The sequence below is a fragment of the Schistocerca americana genome, chromosome X (genome assembly GCF_021461395.2).
Source record: "Schistocerca americana isolate TAMUIC-IGC-003095 chromosome X, iqSchAmer2.1, whole genome shotgun sequence".
Taxonomy (NCBI): domain Eukaryota; kingdom Metazoa; phylum Arthropoda; class Insecta; order Orthoptera; family Acrididae; genus Schistocerca; species Schistocerca americana.
Genome location: NC_060130.1, coordinates 248,950,997 through 248,972,758, shown reverse-complemented (window position 1 = coordinate 248,972,758; position 21,762 = coordinate 248,950,997). Strand labels below are relative to the sequence as shown.

Sequence of the window (21,762 nt, the reverse complement as noted above, 5' to 3'; positions counted from 1 at the left end):
AACCAGCTTTCATCAGAACAAACAACAGACCTCCAACCTGCCCTCCAATGAGCTCTCGCTTGACACCATTGAAGTCACAAATGATGGTAGTTTGGGGTCAATGGAATGCATGCTACAGGGCATCTGGCCCAGATCTGTCCCTGAAGCAACCAATTTTTAACAGTTCATTGTGTGACTACAGTGCCAACTGCTGCTCAGATTGCTGCTTCTGGTGCAATATGATGCACCAGAGCCATACGCCGAATACAATGGTCTTTTTTCTCGACAGTGCCACATGGATTTCTGGAGCCTAGTCTTCTTGAGACTGTATATTCTTGTAACCATTGCTGCCAGAAATCATGTACAGTGGCTACATTCCTACCAAATCTTTCTGCAGTATCTCCAAAGAAACATCCGGTTTCTCATAGCCATATTAACTGGCCTTATTCAAGCCCAGTGAAGAGCTGATAATGGCGTCTTTGTCACTGTAAAGGCATCCTTGACTAACACCAACTCACCAATTCCAATCTCAAAGGTAACTAACACTCACAACCATTACAGCATTTATTTAAAGTGAACCAGATTTGCATCCTCACAGTGGCACTATTAATAACACTCTTACGTAACTGGTGTGAAACTTGAAAAAACATCACCTTTTAGATGTAGGGGAACATGCCTACCAATGCCTACCACCTTACGCTTATGTTACACAACAGTTCTTTGTGTTACGACTCCCCCCCCCCCCCCCCAATATGAGGCATCAGAATTGTTGCTCAGTCTTTCTTAAATACCAGTTCTACGAATTCATCCATTTGTGTTTCATGAGACTGATGTTGGCATTCTTCCAGAGACACTCATTTCAGCTCCACGATTATTTCCATTACACTTTCATGCAGGCAGTACTGACGTTTTTAAACTTTGCAGAATGCCTCTGAATTTTTTGATGTCCGTTTTCATGCCTATTTGAAAGGACTCCAAACTGCAGAGCAGTACTGTAGAATAGGTCACATTAGTGTCACATCAGTATCCTATCGGCAATTTCTTTTACAGATGGACTGCACGTTCCCACAATCAGGTCTTATATTTGCCTTCAAGTGCTCATGTGCTCATTCAGCTATAGTATTACTCTTAAAGTTTTAAACAATGTGACATGCACCAGACATTTACCACTTGTAGTTGGATACTTTGATGTACTTTCTGTTTGTTGATGGGCATTATCTTGCAATTACTCTCATTCAAAAGGAAAACTGCTACTCAATACACAAAGCGGAAATACTGTTGGATTCATTCAACATTTCCTTATAGCCATCTACTAATTATACTTTCCTTCTGACAACAGTATTGTCAGCAAAGAGTTTGAGTGGCAACTGACTGAAAAATTGTGTATTTACCTTGAGAACATAAGCAGGTTTTTGAGCCTACACCATTCATTGTACTGCACTGGGTTCTGTAAGTTAACAAACTTTTGAGACCATCACATATTTATGAAGATAGGCAGTACAATCACATTTTGGTTGTAGTTTAACAGTGTGGCATGGTACCAGATGCATTTTGACAGAACCCACCTGTTCACTTGCGTCTGCTATTTGCCAGATACAGAGTGAGCCTTGTTTCACTTGGGTGGTTTCTCTTGAAATTGTATAATAAACTTTCTTGGGACTGAGAAGCTTATGGCAACAAATCAGTATGGTTTTAGAAAGCATTGGTCGTGCAAAACTCCGCTTGCCATTTTCTTACATGATATACTGAGAACTACAGATAAAGGGCAACAGGTAGATTCCATATTTCTAGATTTCTGGAAAGCATTTGACATAGTGCCCCATTGAAGGCTGTTAACAGAGGCATGAGCATATGAAATAAGTTCACAGATATGTGAATAGCTCGAAGACTTCTTAAACAATAGAACCCAGTATGTTGTCCTCAAAGGCGAGTGCTCGTCAGAGATGAGGGTATCTCCAGGAGTGCCTCAGGGAAGTGAGATAGGACCGCTGTTGTTCTCTATGTACATAAATGATTTGGTGGATAGGCAGGCCGCAATCTGCAGCTGTTTGCTGATGATGACATGGTGTACAGTAAGTTGTCGAAGTTGAGAGACTGTAGGAAGATTCAAGATAATTTGGACAAAACTTCCAGTTGGTGTGATGAATGGCAGCGAGCACCAAATGTGGAAAACTGTAACTTAATGTGGATGAGTAGGAAGATCAAACCTTTAATGTTCAGGTACAGTAATATTAGTGTCCTCCTCGACACAGTCAAATTGTTAAAATATCTGGACGTAACATTGCAAAGTGATACAAGGTGGAACTAGCATGTGAGAACTGTAGTAGGGAAGGCAAATGGTCAACTTCAGTTTACTGGAAGAATTTTAGTAAAGAGTGGTACAACTGTAAAGGAGACTGCATACAGGATGCTGCTGCGACCTATTTTTGAGTATTGCTTGAATGTTTGGGATCTGTACCAGGTCAGATTAAAGGAAGACAATACAGCAATTTAGAGACAAGCTGCTAGATTTGTTATTAATAGGTTTGGACAAAATGCAAGTATTACAAAGATGCTACTGGAACTTAAATGGGAATCCATGCAGGGAAGGTGATGTTCTTTTTCAAGAAACACTATTGAGAAAATTTAAAGAACCAACATTTGAAGCTGACTGCTAAACGATTCTACTGCTGCCAACATACTCTGAGCATAAGGACCAAGAAGATAAAGTACAAGAAATTAAGGTTCATATGAAGGCATACGGGCAGTCATTTTTCCCTCGCTCTATTTGTGACTGGAACAGGAAGGGAAACAACAAGTAATGGTACAGGGTACCCTCCGCCATGCACCATATGGTGGCTTGCAGAGTATTTATGTGGATATAGATGTGTTAATTATTTGAGATAAGATAATTTGCTTCAAGGAACATCATCAGATACGGGGGTATGTAATTCTTTGTATCTGTTTGCATACCCTTCTTATAAGCAGGAGTGACTCTTTCTCCTTCCAGTTGTGCAAGACTATTTTTTATACAAGAGATTCTCATTAAATATGGGCAAGGATGGGGGCCAATTTTGTGATTTATTCAATGTAAAGCCTAACACAAATTTCATAAGGACCTGGTGCCTCATGTATCTTAACATTTTTTACATATATACAGGTAATGATCATTTCAATGCCTCTCATTTGTAAGTGTACGTAACAGTCAAGCATTAGTACAGTAGCAGCACCTCCCTGTATGAATATATTTCTAAATGTGGAATTAAATATTTCAGCTTTTTCTCAGTTGTCTTCAGTTTCCATACAGACCAGTTCACAAGAGCCTGAATGGATAGTTTTGATAAATTAGTTGACCTTTCAGAATTTTGATAAATTTGTTGACCTTTCAGAAGTTCAAATTTTTCTGGGATTTTTCTGATAGCTATTCTACCTGGGGCTGACCGGTAAGTTGTAAGCTAGACAGCCCTTCTTACTGATGCACAAGTTGGTGTTCAGCATTACTTCTCAAGACTGTTTTCCATATATAAGTAATGAGTGTATAGTTTTTCATGTTGATTACAGTCACCAAGTAGTTTGATTATTTCAGTGCTATCTAATTTATGCAATCTTTGAATGACTCAATTACCAATATATCTGAATCTGGAGGCCAATGGAAAATTTGATTATTAATACAAGTTATGTGTGTCCATAATTGCTTGTCACACTTGTCCATGTAAGTTCACAGTCAGGTTAATTTTGGACCTTGCTAGATTTAACCCCTCTGGTTGTTATCACAAAACTTTTTTCACAGGGAGCCTAATTATCTTTGTGATATGCATTCCATGTGTTGCTGAATATTTCTACTTTCCACTTTGCATTTCAGCTAGCTCTCTCAGTTCCTAGTATTATTTGAGGGTGATCACTTTCTTGGAGTGGTGAATTTTGGAGCTTTGCTCCACATGCTTTAGCAATTAACAACTAACATTTTAATAGTCTCAATCTCAAAATTTGATATCCAAATTGTTTCCTAGATGGTCATTTTTCATCTGGCAATCCCAAAGTTTTGCAGAATAATAATAATAATAATAAAAAGAGTGTATTCCACACATATTCTGCTTTGCTGGTGACTGCTTCTGATGTACTGTGCATGCCTGACTTAACCAGGCTGATTCTACAAGTCTCCACCCTGCGTCACAATTTGAGGAAGATGAAGATAAGATCACCACAAAACTGATAATGCTTCTGCTTCATACACTCCTTCACCCTCCATCCTTGAAATGATACTGCAAATCAAAAGCTGTGCTGGAAGATTGTAAGTAGGATAGCTGTCTTCAGGAGTTCTGACAATATATGAAAATAATCATTAATGGTCCCGGATCCCAGTTGACAGATGTTGTTGGTTACAATAGGTTGACAGTCTGCAGCTGCCTGCAACCCATTCTCAGTATCATCAACAGCAGGGAGCAGTGCTTCAAATATCTTCATTAAGCCATCTGTCACATTTATCTTTTCCCATAAAACAGTTCCAGATTGGGGCATAACCCGTCAGCCACCATCATGTGGCTTCTTGATACTGGATCAGGGTTCTCTGCCATCCATGCAGGCAAGAAGAGAAATTGGCAAACTCTGCTATGCTTTGGTGACAACAGAAGGTCACCTTGCTATTAGTCTACCAGTGCAAGTTGCAGTATACATATGAAGCCAATCAACTGTTGTGAACATAGCCTGCAGCCGACTGTGGGCAGCAGGCATCTACTCCATAAAGAAAGTACTACAGAACTACTTCTCGTCTCTTCCACCAAGAAGCACATAATCAATTAAACTAAGATATACAAAATAATTATTGAAATTACTTTAAGTGCTTCTGGTGCTGATTAGAGCCTACAACTGGAGAACCAGAACACTGTTTCTGATGCAGTATAAGAAAAAATTATAATAAAAACTCTGAATTCCTTTTAATTTCCTGTTATTTTTATGAAGGAATTCTGCCAATAACATAGTTCACATCAAAGAATTTGAATATTGCTAATAATATGATTTCTAAATGAGTTATGTAGAGACAAGAAAAATACAAGTCATCTTTATAAATAACTGTCAGTACACTTTATTTTATTTTATATTTAGAAATATGCTGCTTTACTGACTGTCTAAGCTTACCACTCTCAGGACTATTGTCATCAACAACCACCACCATGTGTGACAGTGCATCAACCACCTTCTGCTGTGCACACAAATCGTTCTGCAGTTCACGATGACGTTCTATCTGCTCCTGCAGAGTTTCAGGATCATTTGCAACTTCAGCCATGTGTGAAATGCGATCTTCTGTGTCTGTCAACCATTGTCTCAGTTGATCTAACTGTTGCTGCTGCAGTGACATCAAGAGTTCATGGATCCTATAAATCAGAAACCTCTTTGTTAGGATACAGCAAACAATTTGAAACTCATTAGTCACTCCATAACTAGTGTGTTATCACTTGTACTTTATAAACTGAGTCATATATACTAAGTAAAAATAAGATGCGACTGTAGGCAGCATATTTTCACATTGGTAGAGTGTAGACAAAATTATTTACCTTCCTTTGTCCTAGTGTACAAAACAACTAAATGAAAAGAAAAGCCTTAAGAATACATGACAAAGTTTTTTAATTAAGAGGCCAGAGTCGCACGGAGAGGGGAGAGCTGTGGTTAATTTCCTACTTAGGCACCCATATTTAGGTTTAACACGGTTTCATTAAATCACTTCACACAAATGCTGAGATGGTTCTTTTGAATCAAATATGGTCAGCGTCTTTCCTCTTGTTGTCTCAATCTGAACTTGGGCTCCACCTGCACTGACCCCATTGTCAAAGGTGTGTCGGACCCTACTCTCCCTTACTTTCTTTTTAGTATCATTATTATTTTTCAGAAAAGCTAAATTTAATGTCTTAAAATAAAAGAATGCATCTTTGGTAAATAGAAGATGATAATAACAAGAGTAAACACAAAACAAACCTTGTTTGACGTTCCATAGCTTTGATCCTTAGATCCTCCCAACGGGAATTAAGTAGTCTCATTTGTACCCTCACTTCATCTTCTTCATCATGAGACAAACCACCTTCAGAAACCATATGGGCTCCTTCTTCTAGGACTGCTCGCACACCTTCCTGATGGCCAGCCAGTTCATGCAGAAATTCCTGTATACATTAAATTCTTTTTAGTCTTTTTTACTGGGGTGAATTGAAGTTTGCTTTCCAATGAATTTCTAGTGGTAATATTAAGCTTTCTCTAATTACAAACATATCATCAAGTGATTCAATATACACTGGTGTACAAAATTAAAGCAACAAACCAAAATTTTGCAAGGCTGCATTTATTTTGCCACAAAACAGTATAATCTGGTGATAGTAAAGTAGAAACAATATAAATAATACACAACATAAACAACTGCAACATGCATAATGGTAGACAAAGATGTTCCTCATTTTCTACAACTTAACAGATTTACACACATATTCTGACAACTCATTAATGTGCTCACTATGGGGTGTGACTACCTCTGGCACCAATACAGGCCTGACAAATTATGGGGGATGCTGTAAATGATGCCATAAATCTCATACTGAAGCACTGCTCGTACGTCTTTGAGAGTGGTTGGTGAGAGCTGACGTGATGCAACCTGGGTCCCTAGTGCAAATCAGGAGAGCGAGCAGGCCATGCCATGCGTGCAATATCTTCCATTTCCAGGAAAACATCAACCACCCGTGCTCTATGAGGTCGAGCATTATCATCCAGCAATACGAAGTCTGGACCCACAGCACTCGCAACAACTGCACATTAGGCCCCAAGATCTCGACATGATATCTGACAGAAGTTAAACCTTGCCAATTTAACCATACAATTTCAGAAAGAGGTACTTGAGTGGTCAACATAATCCCTGCCCACACCATTAGGAATCTTCCTCATGTCAGTCTCTTTCCACAATGGTTGGGTCCAGAAAGCATGTTCCATGTTCACTCCAGATGTGATCCAAACCAAATTAGGACTCATCTATGAAAAGAACACTGACCCTCTGTTCAACCAGACAGGTGGCATGTTGACGGGTCCACTCTAGAAGTTCCCTTCTGTGAAGACGCTTCATAGATTGATGTTACATGTGGTCAGCCCCAACCTGGTCTTCGGGATACAGTTTCACTCTCCATAAACCATTGCCACATCCAAAAAACAACAGAACAATTCACATTAAGCCATCAGGCCACATCAGTGTGCAACTGTCCTGCTTCCATTCTTCCCATGGACCTCCACCACAGAAAGCCTGGCAGGCATCTTCTCTGTGCCATACTGCACTGTCTGTGACTGTGTACACATCAATTGTGGATGTAAGACTAGCCGGTAAACACCATTCCGTTTGGTAGGTGCCCTGATGTCACATGTATGTAGAATTTGCTGCTTTTGTTTTAGTGTCAGAGCATTATTAGCTCATTTCTGCTTTGGTGACAATGAACCAGACAGTTGGCTACGTATGATTCTTTTTCACTGTTATTCATCTATGCTGTATTACAACAGATTTTCAAGTCACTCAATATGTAAGCAATGTCTTCTGAAGCAGCCTGAGAGACCAGCATTCCAATTCCTGCATATCAATTTATTTAGCTGTAACTCCTTAAAACCAGAGAAAATGAATAGTTTTGACTTGGCAAGTACTTACAAGGAATGTCCTATAAAATTATATAACCAAGTAGTAATAAAGAAAGTAATGGGATATTTTCTACATGAAAGGGAAGAAAATGATCACAAAAGAAATTGTGTTGGAAGAGTACAGAAGATGAAAATATTTAAGTGAAATATCCAGACAATACAAATTTTATTTTTCTTCTTTGACTAATTATGTGATGGCATGTGTGTTAATATCACATGATAATGTTACAGTACAATCAATAGGAATATTATTCTACACTTGACTCAACAAGATTAAAAAATATGAGTAAATTCATCTTGTATACTAGTCAATAAACTCACCTCATGTGCATGAAACTGGGATTTGACTGTCTCTAAATCACCAGCCAACACAGGTGACTGGCTAAGCTTATCCTCAGCTTCTAGCAGCCATGTAAGAACTTCTTCCAGGGCAACTTGGTAACCTCCCAATTCAACAGACACATTTGTTGCGAGGCTGATAGGTCGAGATGGTGGAGCACTAAATGGTAGGGCCTAGTAATAAAAAAATAAGAAACAGGGACAATGAAATATTAGTCTGTGTAAAATAATGCTGAAACATACCAACACAAGAACTATAAAGACTAAACTAAATTCAACATTTGCCGACTTGCCACGACATCATCTTGTGCTGTGTTGTCAAGCGGCGAAGTGTGTGCGCCTAGAAACATCGAGGTCATAGGATCAAATCCTGGTCGGACCACAAATATTTTCAGTCTACCATCAATTTACCTTTACTTCTCAATGAGAACTTGCCAGGAAGGACACATGGTTTAGACTCCAAGTTAAACAGTAGGTCCCCTTTACCCAGATCAATAACTGGAGTAGATTAGGGATACACAATTCATCAATGTGGCATCCAACTGAAAGATTTGCATTTGAGCACTGAGCCACATAAAAATTTTAATTATTCTCTGCTACACGGCATTAGGTGTGGATTCAAGAAGGGGATCACAACCCCTAAAAATAAATTTTAGCAGATGGATATATATTTTTACATATTTCAGTTTCCAAAATACTCAGATAATTTTGTGAAAACAAAATAGTACATAAGCTATGAGTCTCAAAAATGGCAAGTTATTCTAGAACTTACTACACCGAAGAGACAAAGCAACTGGTACACCTGCCTATAGTGTAGGGCCCCCGTGAGCATGCACAAGTGCCGCAACACGATGTGGCATGGACTCGACTAACATCTGAAGTAGTGCTGGCGGGAATTGACACCATGAATCCTGCAGGGCTATCTATAAATGCATTAGAGTATGAGCGGGTGAAGATCTCTTCTGAACAGCATGTTGCAAGGCATCCCATATATGCTAAATAATTTTCATGTCTGGGGGGTATGGTGAGCAGCAGAAGTGTTTAAACTCAGAAGGGTGCCTGGAGGCACTCTGTAGCAATTCTGGACGTGTGGTGTGTCACATTGTTCTGCTGGAATCGCCTAAGTCCATCGGAATGCACAGTGGATGCAGGTAATCAGACAGGATGCTTACGTATGTGTCACCTGTTAGAATTGTATCTAGACGTGTCAAGGGTCCCATATCACTCCAACTGCACACGCCCCACACCCTTACAGAGTCTCCACCAGCTTGAACAGTTACCTGCTGGCATGCAAGGTCCATGGATTTATAGGATTGTCTCCATACCCATACACATCCACATCCATTTGCTTGATACAATATGAAATTAGACTCATCTGACGAGGCAACATGTTTCCAGTCATTAACAGTCAAATGTTATTGTTATCAGGCCCAGGCGAGGTGTAAAGCTTTGTGTTGTGCAGTCATCAAGGATGCATGAGGAGGTCTCCGGCTCCGAAATCCCATATCGATGATGATTCGTTGAATGGTTCACATCCTGACCCTTGCTGATGGCCCAGCATTGAAATCTGCAGCAATTTGTGGAAGGGTTGCACTTCTGTCACATTGAATGATTCTCTTCAGTTGTCGTCGGTCCCGTGAAATGGTCATACCGGAAAATTCCCACTTCATCGCTACCTCGGAGATGCTGCATTCCACCACTTGTGCACCAACTATAACACCATATTCAAACTCACTTAAATCTTGATAACCTACCACTGTAGCAGCAGCAACCCATCTAACAACTGTGCCAGACACTTGTTGTCTTGCCGGCCGGTGTGGCCGTGCGGTTCTAGGCGCTTCAGTTTGGAACCGCGAGACCGCTATGGTCGCAGGTTCGAATCCTGTCTCAGGCATGGATGTGTGTGATATCCTTAGGTCAGTTAGGTTTAAGTAGTTCTGAGTTCTAGGGGACTGATGACCACAGATGTTAAGTCCCATAGTGCTCAGAGCCATTTGAACCATTTTTGAACTTCTTGTCTTAATAAGTCGTTGCTGACCACAGAGCCATATTATGCCTGCTTACATATATCTGTATTTGAATACACATGCCTTTACCAGTTTCTTTGGCACTTCAGTATAGCTACGCTGAACACTGGATATTTTTCAGTTGCTCGTGTGAGAGCCTGCTCACATTCCAGTCCAGTGAAGTCACATAAGCAAATGCTGACCTACCTGCTGAAAAAACAAAGTGGCACATTATGTGAGTCCATAGATACAGCCAGCAGACCATAGAAAGCTGCGTAAGGGAAGGAAGAAAGGAAAAGACCCTCCACTAAAGAAGGGAGATAAACTAAATTCCTGAATGTAGGAGAAATAACGAAGAAATAGCATTCCCCTCATTTACCCACTCATACAGTCATAGTTTGCAGACCATTGTTCACAGCCTTTGTGCTCAGTGAAATACTAAGCTTGTGAAAGCACTCTTATTTTATATTGAGTCAATTATGATGTAATCAAATTTCTGAGCCTGTTCTTATTACAGTTCTTAAATTAATTATGCAACACATGTACATTACTTCTCAAATTTTCAAATGCATGTTATTCATAAGCTATACTTTTCTGAATTGAAATTTCTTGGTTATTATGCATAAGCAGTGTACTATTAACTGATCTACACACATCACTGTCATGATTATTACATTAAAACACTTCAAGATAATTTTACTCTTTATTATTATTATTATTATTATTATTTCTTTCTTTTCTCAGACGTTATGTCTGGTCAAAAATGGAAAGTGACGCGGACCTTGATCAAGTGTGACTTCCTTTTAACTGTACGGTATATGTTATATTGCATTTAGGAACTTTCGGGTAATTGAACATGTATCAATAATTACGGATTTCTGTAGTTGTATATATAAGTTTGGATGTAGCTGTATTGCATTGATGTACTGGTGGATATTGTGTGGTATGACTCCTGTAGTTGATAGTATGATTGGTATAATGTCAACTTTATCCTCATGCCACATGTCCTTGACTTCCTCAGCCAGTTGGATGTATTTTTCAATTTTTTCTCCTGTTTTCTTTTGTATATTTGTTGTATTGGGTATGGATATTTCGATTAGTTGTGCTAATTTCTTCTTTTTATTGGTGAGTATGATGTCAGGTTTGTTATGTGGTGTTGTTTTATCTGTTATAATGGTTCTGTTCCAGTATAATTTGTATTCATCATTCTCCAGTACATTTTGTGGTGCATGCTTGTATGTGGGAACGTGTTGTTTTATAAGTTTATGTTGTAAGGCAAGCTGTTGATGTATTATTTTTACTACATTGTCATGTCTTCTGAGGTATTCTGTATTTGCTAGTATTGTTCATCTGCTTGTGATGTGATCTACTGTTTCTATTTGTTGTTTACAAAGTCTGCATTTATCTGTTGTGGTATTGGGATCTTTAATATTATGCTTGCTGTAATATCTGGTGTTTATTGTTTGATCCTGTATTGCAATCATGAATCCTTCCGTCTCACTGTATATATTGCCTTTTCTTAGCCATGTGTTGGATGCGTCTTGATCGATGTGTGGCTGTGTTAGATGATACGGGTGCTTGCCATTCACTACTCCAAATGAGTAGGTCAATATTGGTATAGCATAAGTATTTATAGCTTTTGTCTTGTTTCTTGCTGTCAATTCTGTTTTCAGTATTTTTGTTAGTCTTTGTCTATATTTTTCTTTTAGTTCTTCTTTAATATTTGTATTATCTATTCCTGTTTTTTGTCTGTATCCTAGATATTTATAGGCATCCGTTTTTTCCATCGCTTCTATGCAGTCGCTGTGGTTATCCAATATGTACTCTTCTTGTTTAGTGTGTTTTCCCTTGACTATGCTATTTTCCTTACATTTGTTTGTTCCAAAAGCCATATTTATATCATTGCTGAATACTTCTGTTATCTTTAGTAATTGGTTGAGTTGTTGATTTGTTGCTGCCAGTAGTTTTAGATCATCCATGTATAGCAAGTGTGTGATTTTGTGTGGGTATGCTCCAGTAATATTGTATCCATAATTTGTATTATTTAGCATGTTGGATAGTGGGTTCAGAGCAAGGCAGACCCAGAAAGGACTTAATGAGTCTCCTTGGTATATTCCACGCTTAATCTGTATTGGCAGTGATGTGATATTATTTGAATTTGTTTGGATATTAAGTGTGGTTTTCCAATTTTTCATTGCTATGTTTAGGAACTGTATCAATTTAGGATCTAATTTGTATATTTCCAATATTTGTAGTAACCATGAGTGGGGTACACTATCAAAAGCTTTTTGTTTAGTTTTAGCTTGATATGTCACCCCTGCATCTATTATCAGTTGCTCTTTACATCCTCGTGCTCCTTTGCAACAGCCTTTTTGTTCTTCATTTATAATTTTGTTCTGTGTTGTATGTGTCATTAATTTCTGTGTAATGACTAAAGTTAATATTTTGTAGATTGTTGGTAGGCATGTTATGGGGCGATATTTAGCTGGGTTTGCTGTGTCTGCTTGATCTTTAGGTTTCAGATAAGTTATTCCTTGTGTAAGTGTATCAGGGAATGTGTATGGGTCTGCAATGTAACTGTTAAATAATTTAGTTAGATGTGAATGTGTTGAGGTGAACTTCTTTCGCCAGAAATTTGCTATTTTATCATTTCCAGGGGCTTTCCAATTGTGAGTAGAATTAATTGCTTGGGTGACTTCATGTTTCAAAATCATCACTTCAGGCATTTGTGGTATCATCTTGTATGTATCTGTTTCTGCTTGTATCCACCGTGCATGCCTGTTATGTTGTACCGGGTTTGACCATATGTTGCTCCAGAAGTGTTCCATGTCTGTTATGTTTGGTGGATTGTCTATTTTAATGTGTGTGTTATCTATTGTCTGGTAAAATTTCTTTTGGTTTGTGTTGAATGTTTGGTTTTGTTTCCTTCTATTTTAACTTTTTTTGTATCTTCTAAGTCGTTTGGCCAATGCTTGTAGTTTCTGCTTCTTTTCATCTAATTGCTCTATCGCTTCTTGTTGTGAGGTTTTACCTAACCTTTTTCGTTTTTTTTTTTTCTGACATTTCATTTCTTATAAATTGTGTTAGCTGTCCGATGTCTTTTCTCAGTTTTTCTATTCTGATCTGTAGCCTGTGTTGCCATGCTGGTTTTGTGGGTTTCTTCTGTGTGTTGGTTGATTCTGATCTCTGCCTAGTGTGTATATTTGGTGTAGTGAGTGCTCCTATATAAACTAGTAGTTGTAACTCTTCCATAGTTGTGTTTTCATTTATTTTGTTGTGTATGATTGTGTTGATAGTTTTTATTGTTGTTTCGACTTGTGGGTTATTTGGCGGTCTATGCAAGAATGGTCTAATGTCTGTATTTGTGTCTTTGTATTCTATATATGTCAGCTGAAATTTTTCTTCTATATCTAACATGTGTGTCACTTCGTGTTCTATTTGTGCTTGTTCTGGTGGCTGTCTTAAGATTTCGTTTTCCTCTGATTGTTTAATTGATGCGTGTTGTTCTTTGTTTGTTTGCTCTGGGATGTTTGAGTCCATTACTGTATTTTCTTCTTCTTCCGATTGCATGTTAGCTACAGTGTCTTTGTTCCGTTTTTGTTTTTTCCCCCTATGTTGACCAAAATACGGAGCTACAACTACCTACACAAGTGTGTGTCCATTGACCATTTCAGGATCTATATTTCTTGCTAATAATTAAAATTACTTTAGCCGATGGATATTTATATTTTCAATTTCCACAACATGCTTACTTGTTTTATATGTAAACTGCTCTGACATTACACTGAGAAGCTATTGTCACACAATATTATTTAATTTATTTCATACAGAAAACTGTGTATGGCTGATCTGCTAACTTGCTTTTCTTATTAGGCCAAGAGACAAGAATAATGAAATTTTCATGTCTATTTTCATTTACCTCTGCCGCTGGAGACATCAGAGAACCAGTTTCTGGATTAATTGAAGATTCAAGAGTGGTTGCATCCACTTCTGAATGAGGTAGTGATTGAAATAAACACATTACATACATCATGATGGATTTCTTGTCAGGTACTGAAGTGTTAACATCTGCAAACAAAATCCAAAAATAAAATAGGGATAACAGCCACCACACTACCAATAACATATGTCATAGAAGTACAGCTGTAATGAAATGCACCCAAATATTTACAATGGAAGTAAATGCACATTCTTTTGCTAAGAAAACATTTTATTGCAGCTTTAGGTGTATACGTCAATAAAAATAGCTAAGTATGCAGAATTGACATTTAAATGGTTCAAAACAGACATTGTTACAAAAGAAAATCTAAAAACTAGTACATGAGTGTCTAGCTTTTTGTCATTGTACGATGTAATTGACACACGATGGACTTTGACACAGTGAGATTTCAACATCATAGTCACTTGCCTGCACACTACTATGCCAGCTACATAATTGCATCAGAAACATCAGCTAACTTACTTTCTTTTGTAAATCTCAACAGCTCTGGATGTCTTGTGCAACAGAATTATAGACGCCACAAAATATTTTCTAATCTTGGTAGTCGTAGCTGTTTGAAGGCATGATATTAAGAAGAATTCCGCTGGTAAAAATGGTTCTTTTATTATGAACAACTGGTTTTGCAGCCTAAAGCCGCATCACCAGGTGCAACCCTCATGGTAAGGAGTAATATACAGTATCTTAAGTTTTTGTCTGTTTAAATTAAAGAAGGTAATATCTAAACTCGTGATCTATGCACCAGCAATTTCTATAAAATTAACAGATCACATCTTTGTCACCCATCATTCACCAACAGAATGAAGACAATATTCACTGAATAATACATCTTGACTAATAGTGATGGGTAAACCTATGACCTTTTAATATTTTGAGTATATTTTAGATACTACTTTTATTAATTTTAATATCCAAAAAGTTGAAGCACTGTATATTACTCTTTACCCTGTAGGTTGCACCTGATGATGTGACTTTAGGCCATGAAACTGGTTGTGCATCTATAAAACAACGATTTTACTAACAGTAAGAGGAATTATTCTTAATATCATGTGCATATGTGTTGCAGTTTTGCCACTGTCTGATCATTTTCTTTTTAATTCCATTCATGTTCATCACAGTCGCCTTCAGTGAAATCTATCATTTTCCTTTGGTCCACTTCTCACATCTGTACCAATGATTTATTAATTTTCTTTTTTAACACTATAAAATGTTTATTTGTTTCACTTGACATTAATGTGCAACTGTCAGTTCCATCAAGGTCATGAATACACATCTATTTAATGTAATTTTATTATGCATTGCACTGATCCATAGTACTTGTCTGTCACAGATGGGTACATATGATGATTTCGCCACAAGTCTTGAAACCCATCATGGTACAATAACGTGAGGAGCATTTAGTTGCAGCCAGAGGCAATATTTCCCCTAACCAACCATATGAATGTGTTCCTCATAGCCCCATCAGTGATTGAGAGTTCAAACATATATCGTTCAGGTTATTGAGTTAGTGTATTCAGGAAAAAAGGAGATAAAGTGGTAGCAGGGATAAGACTTGAGAGCACAGAGAGCAAAGGCTAAAGGACACATACCCTCGGGGTCCAGCAGCCTGTCGATGTGTAGGTGCTCCTGTGCAATGCGGAAGGCATGCTCCAGGCGTGCATTCGGATGCTTGCGTGCAATGTTGTTGAAGTCGAACAGCTGCGGCCGCCAGTGGTGGATCAGCGCATTGAACGCCAGCCCATCTGACCATGATGTCGTGAAGTTCTTCACATCCACTCCCTGGTAGTCCTGCGAAACCAAGGCTATCACTAACACGGCTGCTGCTACTACATCAGATATTATTGCCAGAGGGGAAGGAGTACAGTTCTCGACTTGACAGAGATATGGGATTAAAATCACAGGAGTTTTGCTTTTATTATATTGCTGTACGTCTTACATGGATACAGATGGGAGGGAGAGGGGGCATGTGGAGAGGGAGAGGTCATAACCGCCTCCAAAGGACAAAACTCTCTTATATTTTTACATACACTAATGAGCCTGAACATTATAACCACCAACCTAGTGTCAGCATAAACCCGTCCAGGCAATAGCAATGGCATTTGGTGGGGACCGACTGTTTGTCTGACAAACATATGGTACATGTAGTATCGATGAGTGTGCTGTCCACGTGTAGAATGGGGAAGGCACGCAATCTATCAGAGTTTAACCGAAGGTGGACTGTGACGGCCTGGAGGCTCGGAACAATCATTTGGGAAACAGCACGATTTGTCGGGTGTACGAGCAGTTCTGTGCCGAGTGTCTTCACCAAGTAGCAAAACCAAGGTGAAACCACGTCCAGACATCATGGGGTCGGACGGCCATCCCTCATTACAGATGTCCGACATCGTAGGCTGGACAGGCTCATAAAACAGAACAGGCTGTGAACTGTGGTGGAACTAACATCAGACTTTAATGCTGTGCACAGTACAAGTGTGTCTCAACACAAAGTGCACCAAAGACGTCTAACAATGGGACTCCACAGTCGACGACCTGTGCATGTGCCAATGTTAACACCACAACATCATCAACTATGACTGAAATGGCCATGTGACCACTGGCACTGGACATTGGCACAGTGGCAGAATAGTGCACGAACTGATGAATCCCGATACCTTGTTCATCACGCCTATAGGAGGGCATGAATCCATCGTCTTCCAGGCGAACAGCTCCTTGACACCTGTACTGTGGGATGCAGACAAGCTGGCGGCGGCTCCATTATGCTCTGGGGAACATTCACTTGGGCATCTATGGGTCCAGTGCATCTCATGCAAGGGACCATGATGGCCAAGGAGTATTTTATACTGGTTGCAGACCATATACAACCCTTTAAGATGATCATGTTTCCTAACGGCAGTGGCATTTTTCAACAAGTTACAACACCAGGAATGTCATGGAGTGGTTTGAGGAGCACAATGGCGAGTTCCAATTGATGTGCAGCCCCCCCCCCCCCCCCCTCTCCAACTCGCCAGATCTGAACCCGATTGAACAAATCGGGGATGTGATTGAATGTGGCGTCAGAGCTCATTGCCCCTCCCCTGAATTTATGAGAATTAGGTGACTCGTGAGCGCATATGTGGTGCCAACTCCCTCTAGCGATCTACCAAGATCTCACTGCTTCCATGCCACAAAGTGTCGCCACTGTTATCCGTGCCAAAGGTGAACATACCGGCTATTAGGTACCGGTACATGATCGTAATGTTCTGGCTTACCAGTGTATACCAATTTCCGAATTTCTCCGGCAACTTTCAGAGAATGAAGCAGTATAAAAATTAAGTATCGTCAAAATGGCGAGGAATTCTAGAAAATTAAAACCTATATTTATCGTAGGATACTTTTCAGTTGCTTGCCTGAGGGACTGCCTCCCGGATGGCTTACAGCAAGATCGGCAGCAGGAAACATTCCTACGAGGTATGGGTGCCCATTCACAAGTTAACCATATGGGGAACCGTAAACCCACAAGGAGCTGAGCATGGCATGACAGAAAGAGAAATATCTTCCACTAAGAAAACTGTAACAGATAGACTATCCCGAATGTAGGCGGAAAGAAACAGTATTCTCCGCAATTACACGCTCGCATACTCGTAGTCCGTGCACCCGTGTTCACAGTTGTAGTGGTAAGTGAAATACTGATGGTGGTCGTGGTGATAATGATGAATGTACAGTTCAGTTTTAAATTGAGTAAATTACAAGGTTGTCGAAGTTGTGAGAGCTAAAAATTAATTTTTTTTGAACATAGGCTTTTCAAATGCTTCTCTGTACTTCATTTCCTTGGAAGTTACGCCCGTAAACACCGATGTAAACAAACTATTATATAAAATTTTTATATATGTAATTGGGGGGGAGGGGATAGTAGGCCTAACAAACTATGACCCCTTCCCCAAAACCAAATCCTGGATTCACGTCTGGCACACGCAGCGTAAAAGTGCAAGTCAAGGGTTATCTTCATCTGCCGAACTGCTTTCTTTGTACGACTTTCAGAATAGCCTTGTTTATACGTGTGCAGATGACCTGAAATACAGTATTGTGTCCCCATACAGTTCTTTGTTTTGGATGATTTAGCACCAACCAAAGTTTGTGGAGGTTCATAAGGATTCTGCTTCATTGTGAACGATCAAGAAATGAACTAGTGAATTCCACCATGGTAAGATAACTGACACCACAGACATATCAAAAGAAACAGTACACTACTTTTTGCATGAAGAATTAACTATGAAAATTCTGTATGGAGGGTGAGTTCGATACGTTCATCCAACTCAAGTGCCAGAAAGAGATGTATCGTGCACCACGAAGGAGTATACGTATTCTCAAAATTCCTAGAAAAGTTAACCGATATTGCTTCTTCCCACTTATATCTCGCGAATATCTGTGAAAAAATAGAGAGATTAGAGATAAAAGGCTATCAGGAGGCTCACCAACGGTTTTTCTTTCCGCATACCGTTCGTTACAGGAACAGGAATGGGGCAAGTGATGGTGCTACACCAAGTACCCTCCGCCACGTACCGAAGGTGGCTAGCGCCGTACGTATGTACATGTAGAGGAACGCCGCAGTGGAGCTGTGGATGATACGTGGTTCCATTCAGTTAATGCCAGAAACTAAACAATCCAAACAGTAGGTGGAGATCGGTGGCACCACATCAAAAAAAGATGACGTCGATTTAAAATGCCGGAAACGCAAAATGGCCAATGTTTCCAGGAATGCAAATGGGATTGTTTTTTACTGATTACCTTCAAAGGATGAAACAATAACTGGCGAATCTACACGCACAGTCGGCAAATCACTGAAGTGCATAGCAGATGGTAATTCCCACTGTACCATTTCCGTTCTATTTGCGTATGGAATGCGAGAAGAATGAATACTTAAATGCTTCTCTGAATGCCGTAATTAGTCTGATCTTGTCCCCACGGTCCATAAGGAAGCGAGACGTCAGTAGTTGTAGTATATTCCCGAGTTTCCAATTCATACTGGATTTTTAAACTTTGTCGGCAGCATTTCGCGTGGTAGTTGGCGTCTATACTCAAGCATTTGCCAGTTCAAAGTTTTCAGCATCTCCGTGGCGCTCACCCATGGACTGAGAAAAGCATGGGGCCACCCGTGCTACGCTTCTCTCTATACGTCCAATACCGCCCGTTAGTCCGAATTAGTACGAGCCCCAAACACTTAAGGAATATTCTAGGATGGGTCGCACGAGTGTTCTGTAAGCAGTCTCCCTTGCAGACTCATAACATTTTTCAAGTAACGTACCACTGAACCGAAGTCAGCCACCTTTTTACCTACGGTTCTATTTCATATCCCTGCAAGTCGTTACACCCTATTTCCAATAGGGACTCACTGATATGGTAATCATAGGATACTATGTTTTTTCGTGTTGAGACGTGTACAATTGCACATTTATGGACATTTGAAGCAAGATGCCAATCTTTGCACCATTTATAAATGTCACTAGATGTTTGTACAGCTTTTTTCAGACAGTACGTCGTTACAGGTAACTGAATCAGCTGCAATAAGTCTGAGGTTACCATTAATATTATCTACCAGGTAGCGTCAAAATCTCGTTCCCTCTCTTCGTTTACAACATATGCCATCAGTCCAAAAAAGTTTCTATACTGGATTATTAAAAAACAGAGAATAGTTGAGACGGCATACCACCACCTGAAACTTTAACGAAAGTCCTTTTTTGGGATGTTGTTCAACTGGCGCATTATGTTGGCTCGAATGACGATTATGTCGTCACGGCATGAGTCCACGTGTTGTCGTTTTCGTTCGAGCGTCAGGGTGTGCACGACAAACTTTGCACAGACTTTTCTCTCTATCTAAACATTCTGGAGACTGTCATAAAAGCGTGATTTAGTGATGTTTCTCCATTACAGACGCATGTCCACAGCTGCCTGGTCACGACTCACTGTTAACATTTGTTCATTCAAGTTGCCATCGTAGTTGCTGTGCTAACGTCGCTTACACACCAAGAATACAAGTAAAATTAGCATCGGAACGATTTCGACGGACGGTGTGTATGGGCTATCGGATTGGTACCATGCTTTGCAGAAAGCTCCGTAATTTAGAAAAAAACCACGTAATGCGAATAAAATAATTTTGGGTGTTAGGCCGACGTTTTCACCGTCTTTGTAACTGTGCTCTTCAGCGCGCCCTGAAGAGGGCACACAGAACTTTATGCACTGAAAAGCCAGAGAAACTGGCACACCTGCCTCATGTCATGTAGGGCCCCCGTGAGCACGCTAAAGTGCCGAAACACGACGTGGCATGGGCTCGACTAATGTCTGAAGTAGTGCTGGAGGGAACTGATACCATGGATCCTGCAAGGCTGTCCATAAACCCGTAAGTGTATGAGGGGGTGGAGATCTCTTCTGAACAGCACGTTGCAAGGGAACCCAAATATGCTCAATAATGTTGATGTATGCGGAGTCTCGTGGTCAGCAGAAGTGCTTAAACTCAGAAGAGTGTTCCTGGAGCAACTCTGTAGCAATTCTGGACGTGTGAGGTGTCACATTGTCCTGCTAGAATTGCCCAACTCCGTAGGAATGCACAATGGACATGAATGGATGCAGGTGATCAGACACGATGCTTACGTGCGTGTCACCTGTCAAGCCGTATACAGACGTATCAGGGGTCCCCTATCACTCCAACTGTACACGTCCCACACCATTACAGAGCCTCCACCAGCTTGAACAGTTCCCTGCTGACCTGCAGGGTCCATGGATTCATGCCCATACACGTCCATCCGCTCGATACACTTGGAAACGAGACCCATCCGACCAGATAACATATTTCCAGTCATCAACAGTCCAAAGTCGGTGTTGACAGGCCAAGGCGAGGCGTAAAGCTTTGCGTCTTGCAGTCATGAGGGGTACACGTGTGGGCCTTCGGCTCCGAAATGCCATATCGACATGTTTCGTTGAATGGTTCGCACGCTAACACTTATTGATGGCCCAGCATTGAAATCTGCAGCAATTTGCGGAAGTGTTGCACTTCTGTCACGTTGATCTATTCTCTTCAGTCGTCGTTAGTCCCGTTCTTTCATGATCTTTTTCCGGCCGCAGTGATGTCGGAGATTTGATGTTTTACCGATTTCCTGATATTCATGGTACACTCGTGAAATGTTCGTACGGGAAAATCCCCACTTCATCGCTACCTCGAAGATGCTGTGTCGCGGTTAAGGCGCTCAGTCCGGAACCGCACGACTGCTACGGTCGCAGGTTCGAATCCTGCCTCGGGCATGGATGTGAGTGATGTCCTTAGGTTAGTTAGGTTTAAGTAGTTCTAAGTTCTAGGGGACTGATGACCACAGATGTTAAGTCCCATAGTGCTCAGAGCCATTTGAACCATTTGATGCTGTGTCCCATCGCTCGTGCGCCGACAATAACACCACGTTCGAACTCACTTAAATCTTAATAACCTCCATTGAAGCAATCTAACAACTGCGCCTGACACTTGTCTTATATAGGCGTTGCCGGCCACAGCGCCGTATACTGCCTGATTACGTATCTCTGTATTTGAATACGCATGCCGATACCAGTTCAACATTCAATCTGAAACGCAATGAGGAATTTCTCACATATACATAAGATTGCCAGAGACGAAAGAATCGATAGGCGACAAAAAATATTTAAGACCGAACGGAGAACGAAATCTCGATTTTTTTTTTATTTGCAGTCAACGTTTACCCATTCAGTCGCGGGACATTCACTACACTGGGCATGTAAATCACTCGCAGCAAAATCCGACTGATCGGTGTTCGCAGCCATGCACAGCCT

General features: G+C 40.2%; 1 protein-coding gene across 1 annotated transcript in view; it reads right to left on the bottom strand.

Moving 5' to 3' along the window:
• LOC124555943 (dystrophin-like) overlaps positions 1 to 21,762 on the bottom strand; it is a 1,045,948-nt gene that overhangs the window by 871,029 nt on the left and 153,157 nt on the right. The window contains exons 7-11 of the mRNA XM_047129993.1: positions 15,543 to 15,741; positions 13,876 to 14,024; positions 7,933 to 8,124; positions 5,929 to 6,110; positions 5,095 to 5,330 (exon numbers count right to left, since the gene is read on the bottom strand). Of these exons, the coding sequence (XP_046985949.1) occupies positions 5,095 to 5,330; positions 5,929 to 6,110; positions 7,933 to 8,124; positions 13,876 to 14,024; positions 15,543 to 15,741 (958 nt within the window). The remainder of the gene's footprint in view (positions 1 to 5,094; positions 5,331 to 5,928; positions 6,111 to 7,932; positions 8,125 to 13,875; positions 14,025 to 15,542; positions 15,742 to 21,762) is intronic.